At 28.8% G+C, this 14,912-nt stretch overlaps 2 protein-coding genes across 2 annotated transcripts; both read left to right on the plus strand.

The window, feature by feature from the left end:
• Positions 1-1,586: 1,586 nt before the first annotated feature.
• Positions 1,587-5,596, plus strand: LOC123269927 (cyclin-dependent kinase-like 4). The gene is made up of 5 exons (XM_044735865.1): positions 1,587-2,450; positions 3,647-3,841; positions 4,068-4,356; positions 4,647-4,998; positions 5,373-5,596. The coding sequence occupies exons 1-5, from the start codon at positions 2,283-2,285 to the stop codon at positions 5,590-5,592; spliced, it is 1,224 nt and encodes a 407-aa protein (XP_044591800.1). The 5' UTR covers positions 1,587-2,282; the 3' UTR covers positions 5,593-5,596.
• Positions 5,597-7,322: 1,726 nt separating this feature from the next.
• Positions 7,323-14,737, plus strand: LOC123269930 (bifunctional methylenetetrahydrofolate dehydrogenase/cyclohydrolase, mitochondrial). Its single transcript, XM_044735875.1, has 3 exons — positions 7,323-7,699; positions 11,334-11,890; positions 14,347-14,737. The coding sequence occupies exons 1-3, from the start codon at positions 7,641-7,643 to the stop codon at positions 14,697-14,699; spliced, it is 969 nt and encodes a 322-aa protein (XP_044591810.1). The 5' UTR covers positions 7,323-7,640; the 3' UTR covers positions 14,700-14,737.
• The last annotated feature ends 175 nt before the right edge of the window (positions 14,738-14,912 follow it).

The raw sequence follows: 14,912 nt of genomic DNA on the forward strand, positions 1-14,912 counted from the left end.
CAAATGAAAGGTCTCGATGAGTGTAACATCAAGATGAGCTTATATCTTTAAAAATGTCAAAAGTTCACAAGATATCTGTTAAAGTTCACTGTATTTTATTAACTATTGACGTTTTTAAAAATATAAGCTCATCTCGATGTTACACTCATCAAGAGCTTTCATTTGAGTACCCACATGCATTTTCATATATTTTTCATATATACATATATGTAATATATATAAATATATGAAAAATTGATGTGGGTACTCAAATGAAAGGTCTCGATGAGTGTAACATCGAGATGAGCTTATATCCTTAAAAATGTCAATAATTCACAAGATATCTGTTAAAGTCCACTGTATTTTATTAACTATTGACGTTTTTAAAAATATAAGCTCATCCCGATGTTACACTCATCAAGAGCTTTCATTTGAGTACCCACATGCATTTTAATATATTTTTCATATATACATATATATAATATATATAAATATATGAAAAATTGATGTGGGTACTCAAATGAAAGGTCTTGATGAGTGTAACATCGAGGTGATCTTATATTTTTGAAAATATCAATAGTTTACAAGATATTTGTTAAAATACTCTGTACTTACTTAACTATTGAAGTTTTAAAAGATATAAGCTCATCTCGGTGTTACACTCATCAAGAGCTTTCATTTGAGTACCCACATGCATTTTCATATATTTTTCATATATACATATATATAATATATATAAATATATGAAAAATTGATGTGGGTACTCAAACAAAAGGTCTCGATGAGTGTAACATCGAGATGAGCTTATATCCTTAAAAATGTCAATAATTCACAAGATACAAGGTCATTTCTGAATTATTGACATTTTTCAAAATATAAACTTATTCCAATGTTACACTGATCGAGACCTTTTATTTGAGTACCCACATGGCATTTTTTATATATGTTATTTGTGAAATATATATAATATATAAATATATGAAAAATTGATGTGGGTACTCAAATAAAAGGTCTCAATGAGTGTAACATCAGAATGAGCTTATAACTTTTAAAATGTCAATATTCCACAAGATATAAGGTCATTTCTTAATTATGTATCTAGACATAGAGTATTTTCGAATGCAGCCTAAATACTTATCACCATAAATTAACTATCTGTGAGAATTATATACAACCTTTAAAAGGCACAAATTCAAGTCAAGACCTTTGCGATGACACTAAATTTCACAAAAAACAAAAAACAATTTTATCATATGACCACCCTAGAAACAAAATTTCTCTTATTCTCTTAATAAATTAAATAAGACTAATAATTTTTTAAATTACAAATCAATTAAAATAAAATTCATGATCAATTACAATCGAGTCTAAAGACAAAAAAATTATTTTAAATTGGGGGTTTATTGAATTAGTATCGAAAATATCCGACAGGTGGCGCAGAGTCGCTAAATTATCTCATTGCAGGACAGTTAATTAGAAAAATATAAGGAATATAAGCTTAATTTTTTTTTTACGATTAAAATATAATGAATTATTATATTTTATTAAATTTGTTAAATAATAAAAAAAAAAATATTACTATTTCTTATTGAATTAAGTAGAAATGTTCAAAAAATAATATAAATGTCAATGAACTCAACTATAAATAACCCGATCGAAAGATATTGATTAACTCGGGTAACTAAACTACCAAAAATAAACCAGTGAGTCCTTATAATATTGAACGAAGCTCAGTTGAAGTTCACGTAAGAATAAAATTAATCATTACTAATTTCTCATTACATTTAATCGATAATTACACGACAATTTAGTAAGCACTAACAACGAAGGTGATATTTAGCATTTGCGTGCTTGCGTTCGTTAAATTTCAGACAATGAGCAAAGGTCGTGCACTTGAACTTGAAAAAGTCAGAGCCGATGTTACCTTGCATTAATTATCCGTAAAAGTTTGCTTCTCTCGGTATAATTACACCGACAATGTAATGAGTAAAAATATCTTTCGAGTTGTAAAAGTACATTTTTTCCGTGACTATCTGTATCAGGATCGGTAATCCAAGCTTCAGTAACCAAGCCAACATTAATTCGTATCCAGTGAACGCCCACTCGGTATATTAGACTAAATAAAATGCCTTGCAAAAAGGAAAACAATAATTACCGATCGATTACTCGGTCAACTTTATTCTGTTTTTGACTTCCTGACAATCCGGACGTTTCTTCTCTTTACAATGAAGAATTGTGCAATTTTACGCATTTAATTATTTTTTATTTTGTGGTATTAATTATGCTTGCGAATTTTCGCGAAAATGGACAAGTATGAAAATATTGAAGTTGTGGGGGAGGGAAGTTACGGAATTGTGATAAAGTGTCGGCACCGCGAAACTGGAGAAATTGTCGCGATTAAAAAGTTTCTTGAAACTGAAGAGGATGTTCATGTGAGAAAGATGGCTTTTAGAGAAATAAGGATGCTTAAAGTAATTATGCTTTTTTTATCTAATTAAATTCTATAGGGAAAAAAAAATTTGGAACAGTATTTTGTTAAAGAACATCTTAGCTATTAAACGATAAAATTTTGTATTTGAGAAAATTAATTAAGAATTTTTTTTAGATGTTAGTTCTTGGTTTTACCGCTAGGTGGCTACGCCTTCTCGCTTTCAGAAATATTTTACCAGAGTATTTATAAGGAAAGAATTTTCTTCTATCGGTAAAATGTTTTATTGAAGAACTACTTAGCTATCAAACAACAAAATATTGTGTAAAGAAAATTTTCATACAAAAAAAAATATATATTAGATGAAGAATAATAATTATGACCCGGAATTTCGCCACCGTTTAAATGACTGTATAAACAGTCGACAGTTTATAAACATATAAATGTTTAACCTTAAATTTGAATAAATTAAAATAGGCCAACTTCTGTGCCCGAATAATCTTGGCTAAAAAACATTTTAAGGAAGAAAATCTTTATTTAAAAAATTTGATATTGAAAATTTTTATTCAAAAGTTTCAAATAATTAAATAAAGTTTAATTATTTTTTAATGATATAAGAATTTTTCTTTTGAAGTCTTTGTATCTCTAGCTTGATCTGAAAGATATTTACTTACTCAGAAGTTAGTTTTTGGTTATGCCGCTAGGTGGCTACGCTCTCTCGCTATCAGAAAACTTTTACCAGAGTATATATAAGGGAAGAATTTTCTTCTATCAGTTAAATATTCTATTGAAGAACTAGTTAGCTATTAAACGACAAAATATTGTATTTAAAGAAAATTTTAATACAAAAAAAAGATATATTGGATAAAGAACAATATTCTAGAATATAGCAAGCTTGCCTAGAGAACATTTTGAAACATTTTTTAAATAAAATCTGGTTCAAGCTATTTGTTTTCTGTGTAAATAGGGTAAAAGACCTTGTCAGTGGCGGGGACCCCATTACTGACACTTTCTTTGATTTTAGTACTTATTCAATTAATTAAATCATTAATTTCAATAATGAATATATTATTTCTAATCTTTAAGACGTTTAGATCAAAAAAATTTTTCATTTTTATTGCAAGTAGAACATTTTTTCATTGAAAGAAAAAGTGCCACTAATAGGGGTTAAGGGTGCCACTAATAGGGTCTTTTACCTTAGTATCTTTAAAGAAAAATGAACAATTCTCAAAATTATAGAAATTACGACACGACAATTTGGTAAACATGATTGAAGTATTTCGTCGGCGCAAAAGATTCTATCTAGTCTTCGAATACTTAGACCACACTGTTCTAGACGAGCTAGAAGTTTCATCGAACGGATTGGGCCCGCAAGTATCTCGTCGCTATATATTCCAAGTACTGCGCGGATTGAACTTCTGCCACAGTAACCATGTGAGTTTTTTGCTATTGCAGGCAATGAATGGCCCGGTTGTTCTTTTTGCCGGTCGAGTGCTCTGATAAAACACATACTGGCCACTTAACTTGCCATTACTCTGCCACTAAATGCACCAGAAGCTCATCCAATATTATTTTTACTCGCATATTTTTGTGCAGTACATATACTGGTTGCTTATCAAAGCATTCTTATTATTAATTTTAATTTTAAAAAATTTTTTAGATAATGCACCGAGATGTCAAGCCCGAAAACGTCCTGGTCTCTCCCAATGGCGTGATAAAACTCTGCGATTTTGGATTTGCAAGAGTAATTACCGGCAATGAGAGTTGCACTGACTACGTAGCGACCAGGTGGTACCGTGCTCCGGAGTTGTTGATTGGAGAGTTGAGGTATGGAAAGGCCGTGGATGTTTGGGCAGTTGGATGTCTTTATGCTGAAATGGTCTCAGGAGATCCGCTTTTTCCTGGAGAAAGTGATGTCGATCAGCTCTACCAGATTACTAGGGTGCTTGGTAAGTAATTTTAATTTTTAACATACAGAAAAAAAAAAGTTTATTTGAATTAAAAACATTTTAGTTGAAAAATTTACACTGAAAGAATTATTTTTCTTAATTTAAACATTTTTTTTCTTCAATAAAACATTTTACTGATAGAAGAAAATTTTACCCTTATATATACTCTGGTAAAATTTTTCTAATAGCGAGAGGGCGTAGCCACCTAGCGGCAAAACCGAAAACTAACTTCTAAAAAAATTCCTAATTAGCCAAAAATGTTACTTTGTTATACTTATTAAATTTTCTAGGCGGGCTATGTAACAAACATCAGTCGATAGTAAACAAAAATGGCATAGCATCAAAGCATCGCAAAATGGCCGACGAGTCTGAACTGAAATCTCTAAAGAACCATTTTCCTTCCTGGAGTTCAGCTTCTTTGGATTTCTTGTCCCAAACTCTGAAAATGGACCCCGAAACTCGGCTTAGTTGCGCGCAACTTCTGCAACACGCGCTTTTCACCCAAGATAACTTCGCGGAGAAGTTTTTAAGCGAGTTGCAGGTTATCATCGCGCGGGAGAATTCAAAAAATTTATTGCAGAAGAGGTTCGAGCGCAGGCTTACGAGCGAAGAAACTCCGAGGTCTTATGAGAGTGCTGGCAGGTTTGTTATTTTTCGTGCAATTTTTCTTAAATATTTTCTAAAATTAGCCGAAGTTTTTAATTTTTTTTTTTAATTATTCAATTAGGACTGAATAATATTTTTTAAAAATTAAACTTATAGTTTTTCATATTTTTTACAAATAAAAATTTGTTTTATTTTTTGTAATAATTTTTTCAATTAATAAAATTCTAAAAATTTTTAAATGTCGACTAACTTAATTTTCATTAATTTTATCATCACTAATTAATTAATATATTAATTAATGAATTAATTTATCAATTAATTAATTAATTTATTTATTTATTCATTTATTAATTAGGTAATTTATTTATTTATTAGTTTATTTATTAATTAATTAATTTATTAATTTTCAGATGGAGAACACACTTGATTAAAGAAATGGGCTGCAAAGATGAGGACACGGAAAAAAAACAGAAACAGTCTTTGTTTATTGGATCTGTTTCGCTAGGAAAATTTTACCTCAAAAAATCAGACGTACCTAAAAAAAATTTTTCATTACCTGCGCTACCTTACTTGCATACTAAGAATCTTAAAAAAGAGAAAGAATCTAGAAATAAAAATTTTAGGAGCTGATATTTTTAATTTTAAATGTCATTTTTATTTAGAAATAAATTTTATTGTAATTTTTAGAATTATTTTTTTGGCTTGTAAAATTATTCAAGATAAAATAAATTTATAGTTGATCCGTGTAAAAAAAAATTGTCCCAAAAATGTCCCAAGCGTGAGACATCCAAACGTGACACAATTTGGGACATTTTTGGGACAATTTTGGGACATCTTAAAAAAAATTTTTAATTTAAAAATAGTGCGTTTAAGTAATTTTTCGTCGATTTTAGGTATTTTTTTGAAGATTTTCAAAAGACTTCACAATTTCATGACAATTTTACTACAATTTTAAACGGTTTTTAAATGATTTTGAAGAAGATAATTTATTTTTGCACAGCTGTAGATTTGTCTAGAAATTAATGAATGAAACATTTATTGAACATTTTTGGGACAATTTTAGGATATTTTTGGAACATTTTTTTAATATTTTTAGGACAATTTTGAACGTTTTTCAAATAATTAAAAAAAAAAAAACAATATATTTTTGCACGGTTGTAGATTTGTGCTAAAATTAATAGATGAAAAATTTTAGGACATTTTTGGGACAAATTTAGGATACTTTTGGGACAATTTTAGGACATTTTTGGGACAACTTTAGGACATTTTCTGAACATTTTTTTAATATTTTTAGGACAATTTTGAACGTTTTTCAAATAATTAAAAAAAAAAACGTGAAAAAGTTCTAAAAATTTTCGAATTTTGTTGTAGAAACATTTCAGAATATTAATTTTAGTACAAATCTACAAGCATGCAAAAATAAATTATCTTTCTTGAAATCGGTCAAAAGTGTCGTGAAATAGTTCTAAAAATGTTCAAAGTTTGTTGTAGAAACATTACAGAACTGTCCCAAAAATGTCCTAAAGTTGTCCGAAAAATGTCCTAAAGTTGTCCCAAAAATGTCCTAAAGTTGTCCCAAAAATGTCCTAAAATTTTTCATCTATTAATTTTAGGACAAATCTACAACCGTGCAAAAATAAATTGTTTTTTTTTTTAATTATTTGAAAAACGTTCAAAATTGTCCTAAAAATATTAAAAAAATGTCCTAAAATTGTCCCAAAAATGTCCTAAAATTGTCCCAAAAATGTTCAATAAATGTTTCATCCATTAATTTCTAGACAAATCTACAGCTGTGCAAAAATAAATTATCTTCTTCAAAATCATTTAAAAACCGTTTAAAATTGTTGTAAAATTGTCATGAAATTGTGAAGTCTTCTGAAAATCTTCAAAAAAATACCTAAAATCGACGAAAAATTACTTAAACGCACTATTTTTAAATTTTTAATTTTTTTTAAGATGTCCCAAAATTGTCCCAAAAATGTCCCAAATTGTGTCACGTTTGGATGTCCCACGCTTGGGACAATTTTTTTTTACACGGGGAATTTTTTATTTATTTTCGTTTTTTCCAAAAATTTTAAACTTTTTTTTTCATTTTTTTCAACTTTTTGTAAAAATTTTATTTTTAAAAAACTTGAAAAATTAAAAGTGCAATTTTTAAAAAATATTTTTTTTTTTTTTTTAAATTTACTGAGTATGATAAATTTTACATTTTCAATTGTCGATACTTAAAATATCTCAATTACCACCAAAAAATAGATTTTATATTTTATTTATTTTATTAATTATTAAAAAATAAATTAATTTATGTTATTGTAAATAGCGCATAAAATTAAAAGATAATAAAAGTATTATTAAAAAAAAAATGCAGTTGACTGTTTATAATTATTAAGAAATAATCGATCAAATAAATAACAAGTACACATGTGGCAATGGTTGTTATGTACGTCAGTGATAAACTATCAAATGAGATTGAGTAGTTACTGCAATATATTTTTTTTTAATAACAACTAGAAAGTTTCTCGAGAAAACGTTGCTTTGACATTTCCTCCGACAGATCTGTCGACGTCTCGTTTATTTAGTCCAGTTTTCTAAATAAATAAATAAATTAATAATTCTAACCTTAGATTCTTAACAATTAATAATTTATTTATTTATTTATTTACTGGTTATTTTCAACAATGCGAGGATTGAAGTTAGTAAGCGTTAGTTTAAAGCGGGAATTCCACTCTAGCAGCTGGTAAGTTAATAAACAATTTTTTAGTTGGAATTTAGAAAAAAATATTTAGGGCGCATGCGTGAAAAAAAGCGGGGAAATTTGATTTTATAATAAAATACAAAAGATTTTATGTATTATAAAATTATTTTTAACTTTAGAATTCAAATAAAGACCTTTTTTTATAGATGATTAAATTTTCCAATAATTTCAATATTATAACTAGAATTTTGATTCCATACTTTAAAAACTAATATTTTTGATTTTTTAGTATTTTATAACTTAAGAATTTAAATTTTGATAAAATGATAAGGGGCATTCCGTGAAATAGGGAAAATGACTAAAATTTTAAAATTTCTCTAGTTCATTCTAATTTAGTCCTAATTTATTATTAAAAGTCTATATTTTACTAATTTGTGAAGAAAATTTTTTTTAATCAATAAGAAAATCGATTTTTCTCTCCCAGTAACTTTTCAGCCGTACTAACTTGTATCCGAATCAAATGTTGTTCTAATAGTTTTAACAAAAAATTCATTTTATGTTTGTTATTAACTAACATATTTATTATTATAGTTTTAAGAACAAATTTTGTTTATGTTCGTTATTAATTAACACCTAAGTTTATCAAGATCGTGTTGTCTATTTCTCATATTTCTTGTTGCCAGCATGCTATATCCTTTATTTGTGTTTTTTAATTAGTTTTTTTTTAATTATCCTAAATAATTTATAGTTAAATATATAAACAATAATGTTTCTAAGGTTGATTATTATTCACTTTTATATTACTCAGAAAAACTATTGTTAACATGATACCAATCGTTCCCCTACTTTTACAGAAAAGAAAATTGAGTGAAATGATTTTTAACTTCCCGCTAAGAAAATCGAAGATTTTTAAAAATCGGGAAGTTATTGTTTTCACCCCGTTTTGCAAAAATCGAGTTTTCATCAGATCTCGACGTTTGAAGATCACAGGAAGCTTCCCTGACTATCCCCGCGAGGTTGTCATGGTGTCTGTGTGTATGTATGTGTGTGTGTGTGTGTGTGAAAGTATGTGAACCGCTTATAACTTTTGAATGGCTTGACCGATTTCATCGCGGTTGGTGCCATTCGAAAGAGCTTAATCAAACTTAGATTTTTAAAACTATTTGGACCGATTCAGATTAATAGATTTTGAGAAATCTTCAAAAAACTGAAAAAAAAATTTTTTTCAAATGTGGTTTTTTTGGAATAACTTTTAAACGGCTTAAAGGTTCAATTCCAAAAACTAATCAGCTCTTGACCTCAAAAAACCACGTCGATCGCCACCAGTCCGGTCAAAATCGGTTGATTCATTCGAGAGATATCGTGAACGAAAGAAAACCGAAAAAAGTGTTTTTTCGGAATAACTCCGAAATTCCTAGCGCGATCAATTCAAAATTTAAGATTCTTTGTGAGGCTTGAAAAACTGCGTCGAATGCTGCCAACCGCGTGAAAATCGGTTTATTCATTCAAAAGTTATTGCGGTTTAAAAATTCAAAAAATAGTGTCTTATCAAATCTCTATCAGACTTTTGAGCTCGAAGAGCTCAAAAGCATAGAAAAGCAATCTCTTTGAGCTCGGAGAGCTCAAAATAACCCATAAATTGTATTTTTAAGCTCGAAGAGCTCAAAAACGTCATTGGTGCAATTTTAAGCGCCTAAGTATGGAATTAGCGGGAAGTTGCAGGGATGACCTTCAGGGTCAACCGTTTTCCTAATTTTTTCTTAACGAAATGATTTTTGATTATAGATTTTTGATTATAGATAATTAAATTTTCCAATAATTTCAATATTATAACTAGAATTTTGATTCCATACTTTAAAAACTAATATTTTTGATTTTTTAGTATTTTATAACTTAAGAATTTCAATTTTGATAAAATGATAAGGGGCATTCCGTGAAATAGGGAAAATGACTAAAATTTTAAAATTTCTCTAGTTCATTCTAATTTAGTCCTAATTTATTATTAAAAGTCTATATTTTACTAATTTGTGAAGAAATTTTTTTTTTAACTAATAAGAAAATCGATTTTTCTCTCCCAGTAACTTTTTAGCCGTACTAACTTGTATCCTGGTCAAATGTTGTTTTAATAGTTTTAACAACAAATTCATTTAATGTTCGTTATTAACTAACATATTTATTATTATAGTTTTAAGAACAAATTTTGTTTATGTTCGTTATTAATTAACACCTAAGTTTATCAAGATCGTGTTGTCAGCATGCTAAATCCTTTATTTGTGTTTTTTAATTAGTTTTTTTTAATTATCCTAAATAATTTATAGTTAAATATATAAACAATAATGTTTCTAAGGTTGAAATAATATAAAAGTCTTTTAAATAAACAACTTGATGTAGACATTTTGTACTTGTCCCACCAGTCACAAATGCATGTCCCACCAGTCTCAATAAAAACAAATTTTTTTAATTTTTTCTACGTAGGTAATCAGTCTAATTCTTCATAATATTGAATGTTTGTAGGATTAATTTTGTATTGAGGGGAAGTTTTTTTTAAAAGTTTAGTGGTCGAACTGAAATTGGACTTTAAGTATACCTTTGGTAAGAGAGAAGGATTTTTCTTAGTCCCACCAGTCAAACTCAGTCAAATGATAATTACGAGAAACTTAAAAAGTAATCGAGGGTTTTGACAAAGGGATGTTGTTAATTAGTTATTCTTCTATATTATAAGATAAATTTTACTATAGTATAAGTTTCAGTCAGAAAATTATAGCTTATAATTGATGGAATTCCAGAGTCAAATGTCCCACCAGTCTCTATGGAATGCCCCCTAATTATTTTCTTAAGTGAAGAAAAAATTTTTTTTTAATACAAGAAATTTCACTTATTCCAACAAAATTAATTCTCTTGCATTAAGAAATACGTATCTTGATCCAAGAAAATTTATTTAAGTCAAGAAAATCTTGTTGTTTTGAGAAAATTCAGCCTCGAAGCTCCAAAAAATTAAGTTATTGATAGAAGTTAATTTTCTTGTCTTGAGAAAATTTCTTTCTTGCTCCAAAAAATTAAATATAAAGATAGAAGTAAATTTTCATTAATATTTTTATTGATTAACATGTCAAATGGGAAGATTAAATAATATTTCATCATTTTTTTTCATTCAATATGTAGAATTGCACGCTAAAATAATATAAAAAGGGTATCAAATATTCTCGAGAAAAATTTTCTCAAGGTGAGAAAATTTTTTTCTCAGCTGAAATATGTGGCGCTGCTTCCCTAAATTATCTAAAAATCTTGATCAAATATAAAAATTTATTGTATCAAGCATTTATGATAATTTGAATTAAGAAAAAACGACTTCCACCAAGAATAGAATTTAAAGAAAAATTTTTACTTCGGCCAAATTTTCTTGAGCCAAGAATTTTGTTCTCAAATCAAGAAATTTTTCTTTCTGTATAATATTTTTGATTGTTTAGTATTTAATAACTTTAGAATTAAAATTTTGATAAAATGATAAGAAATAGAAGAAAATTGAGTTTTATTTTCTACAAAAAATGTCTCATAATTTTTGCGTATTTTCAATATTTTCTATAAAATTTTAATTCTAAAATTATATAATTAATATTTCTATTCTTCCAAATATTTGTTCAAAAATTTCCAATAACTATTTTTATAAATATTGCAGGCGTCAAACCGCAGTAGTAATTAGCGGCAAAGCAATAGCCAAAGAAATAAAAGATGAGCTAAAAAAATCAGTGGACTCTTGCATTTCCAGCGGAAAAAAGCGCCCAAGATTGGCAGCAATTCTCGTAGGAAATGACCCCGCGAGCGAAGTGTACGTAAGTAGGAAGGTAAAAGCCGCGAGTTCCATCGGAATTCTCGCGGAAACCATTCGCATGACGGAAAATGTCAGCCAGAAAGATTTGATAAAGAAAATAAATGATTTCAACTTGGACCCTGACGTCGACGGAGTTCTGGTGCAGCTTCCGCTGCCCAAAGGGTTTAATGAAAAAGAAGCTTGCCACGCGGTGCTTCCAAATAAAGATGTCGACGGGTTTCACTCGGAAAATCTAGGAAAATTGAGTACTGACAGCGAAGGGTTCGTTCCTGCAACTGCACTGGCTGTAAGGGAGCTGATTCTCAGGTCTGGAGTGAAAACTCTGGGAAAGAATGCGGTTGTTATCGGGAGGTCCAAGCATGTTGGGCTGCCGACGGCGCTTTTGCTTCATGCTAATGGAAAAGGCAAGCACTAGAATTATTCTTCTTTTTATAGTTAATCCATATTATTAAAAAAATGCGAAAGTTTTGTGACCAGTGTATTAATATGATAAAATAAGTTTTTATGGTTAAATTTGGGATCATTCAAAAGGTCTAGACTTGGAGTTGTGCCTTTTCAAGGTTTCATATCATTCTCACCAATAATCAATTTATTATGATAAGTATTTAGGCTGCATTCTAAAATGCTCTATCTTTAGATACATAATTAAGAAATGAACTTGTATCTCGTGAACTATTGACATTTTTTAAGTTATAAACTCATCTTGATGTCACACTCATATAGACCTTTCATTTGAGTACCCACATCAATTTTTCATATATTTATATATATTATATATTTGAATATATGAAAAATATATAAAAATGCATGTAGGTACTCAAATGAAAGCTCTTAATGAGCATAACATCGGGATGAGCTTATATCTTTGAAAATGTCAATAGTTCACAAGATATTTGTTAAAATGTCCTGTACTTTCTTAACTATTGACGTTCTTAAAGATATAAGTTCATCCCGATGTTACACTTATCAAGAGCTTTCATTTGAGTACTCACTTGCATTTTTGATATATTTTTCATATATATGAAAAATATATCTAATATATCAAAATATATCAAAAATATATATAATATATATAAATATATGAAAAATTGATGTGGGTACTCAAATGAAAGATCTCGATGAGTGTAACATCGGGATGAGCTTATATCTTTAAAAATGTCAATAGTTTACAAGATACAAGGTCATTTTTTAATTAGTGTCATTTTTAAAGATATGAATTCATCCCGATGTTACACTCATCAAGAGCTTTCATTTAAGTACCCACATGCATTTTTGATATATTTTTCATATATACATATATATGATATATATAAAATATACAAATATATGAAAAAATTGATGTGGGTACTCAAATGAAAGGTCTCGATGAGTGTAACATCGAGATGAGCTTATATCTTTAAAAATGTCAATAGTTCACAAGATACAAGGTCATTTCTTAATTATATATCTAGAAATAGAGCATTTTCGAATGCAGCCTAAATACTTATCATCATAAATTGACTATTGGTGAATGATATGAAACCTTGAAAAGGCACAAATTCAAGTCAAGACCTTTACAATGACACTGAATTTCACTAACAAATCGATTTTATCATATGATTATCCTGGAGACAACATTTTTTGTATTCTCTTAATAACATAGATTAAATTGTAAAATTTTCTATTCTGTTAATTTTTTAGATTTTCTATTCTATCAATTGTTTTCAATTTTATTAATTTTTTTAAATTTTATATTTTATTAATTAGTAAAATTTTCTATTCTGTTAATTTTTTTAATTTTTTTAATTTTCTATTCTATTAATTTTTTTAACTTCCCGCTAAGAAAATTGAAAATTTTCGAAAATCGGGAAATTATTGTTTTCACCCCGTTTTTCGAAAATCGAGTTTTCATCAAATCTCGACGTTTTGAGGTCCTAGGAAGCTTTCCTGACTATTTCCGCGGTGATGTCACCGTGTCTGTGTGTATGTATGTGCGCACGCGCGCGCGCGCGCGCGCGTGTGTGTGTGTGTATGTAAATCTCTCATAACTTTTGAACGGATCATCCGATTCGATCGAAATAAGCGGCGTTCTAAAGAATTCCTTTGCCCCTAGAATTCTGATACTAATTTACAGAATTTGAGTCGATCAATTTTGAGAAATCTCAAAAATAAAATTTCAAAAAATTCGTTTTTTTGAAATATTTTTTAAACGGCTAAACCGATCAATTCCAAAAACTAGTAAGCTTTTAACTTCAAAAAACCACGTCGATTGCCACCAGCCCGGTCAAAATTGGTTGATTTTTTTGTGAGATATCGTTGTCGAAAAAAATTGAAAAAAATGCTTTTTTCAGAATTTCTATGAAATTTTTAGTCTGACCAGTTTACGCTGAAAGATTTTTCAAAGAACTCAAAAAACTGCGTTAAATGCCGTAAACCGCGAGAAAATCGGTTAATTCATTCAAAAGTTATTGCGGTTTGAAAATTCTAAAAATAGTGTTCTATAAAACTTCCATTAGCCTTTTGAGCTCGAAGAGCTCAAAATCACAGAACAGCAATTCATTTCAGCTGGGAGAGCTCAAAATTACACAAAAATTATATTTTTGAGCTCGAAGAGCTTAAAAAATAAGTGAATTGTTGAGGGATGGCCTTTAAGGTCAACCGTTTTCCTAATTTTTCAATTTTATTAATTTCGAAAATTTCATATTTTATTAATATTTTGAAAATTTTCTGTTGTAAATTATTTAAATTCCATACTCTATAAATTTTCTAAATAAATTACAATAAAATATTTAAAATAAATTGCAAGATTAAAAACTCCTTACCATGCAAGTCTACTGGTCCAGTTACCCTGACTCTAAAATCTTCTCTAATTTCCTTTCAGGCGACACCAGAGCGCTGGATATGACCACGACGATCTGCCACATCCACACACCCAGAGAAGAGTTGATAAAACTGGCCCGTCTCGCGGACGTCCTGGTTTCTGCGACTGGAGTTCCCGGGCTCGTCACCAAGGACATGATAAAACCCGGAGCGTGTGTAATCGACGTGGGAATCACCCGGGTTGACACTCCCGACGGGAAAACCAAGATTGTCGGGGACGTCGACTATGAAGAGGTGAAAAAAGTCGCCGGGTTCATCACCCCGGTTCCTGGAGGCGTAGGACCTATGACTGTCGCCATGTTGATGAAGAACACCTTCTGGGCTGCTGAGAAAAATTTCAAATCTAAAAAATAAATTTTTTTATTATTTTTTATATTTCTATTTTTCTTTTTTTACTTACTTTTATATTTAAATATTATTCCTTGCGCTCCTGTTTGTATGATAAAAATTTATGAAAATTAAATTATTAATTAAATTTAAAAATTTTTGTCTTATTATTTTGAAAAATAATTTTAAAAAAAATTTTATTTTTAAAAAACTAGAAAAATTGTAAGTGCAATTTTTTAA

The sequence above is a fragment of the Cotesia glomerata genome, linkage group LG7 (genome assembly GCF_020080835.1).
Source record: "Cotesia glomerata isolate CgM1 linkage group LG7, MPM_Cglom_v2.3, whole genome shotgun sequence".
In the NCBI taxonomy this organism is placed as follows: Eukaryota; Metazoa; Arthropoda; class Insecta; order Hymenoptera; family Braconidae; genus Cotesia; species Cotesia glomerata.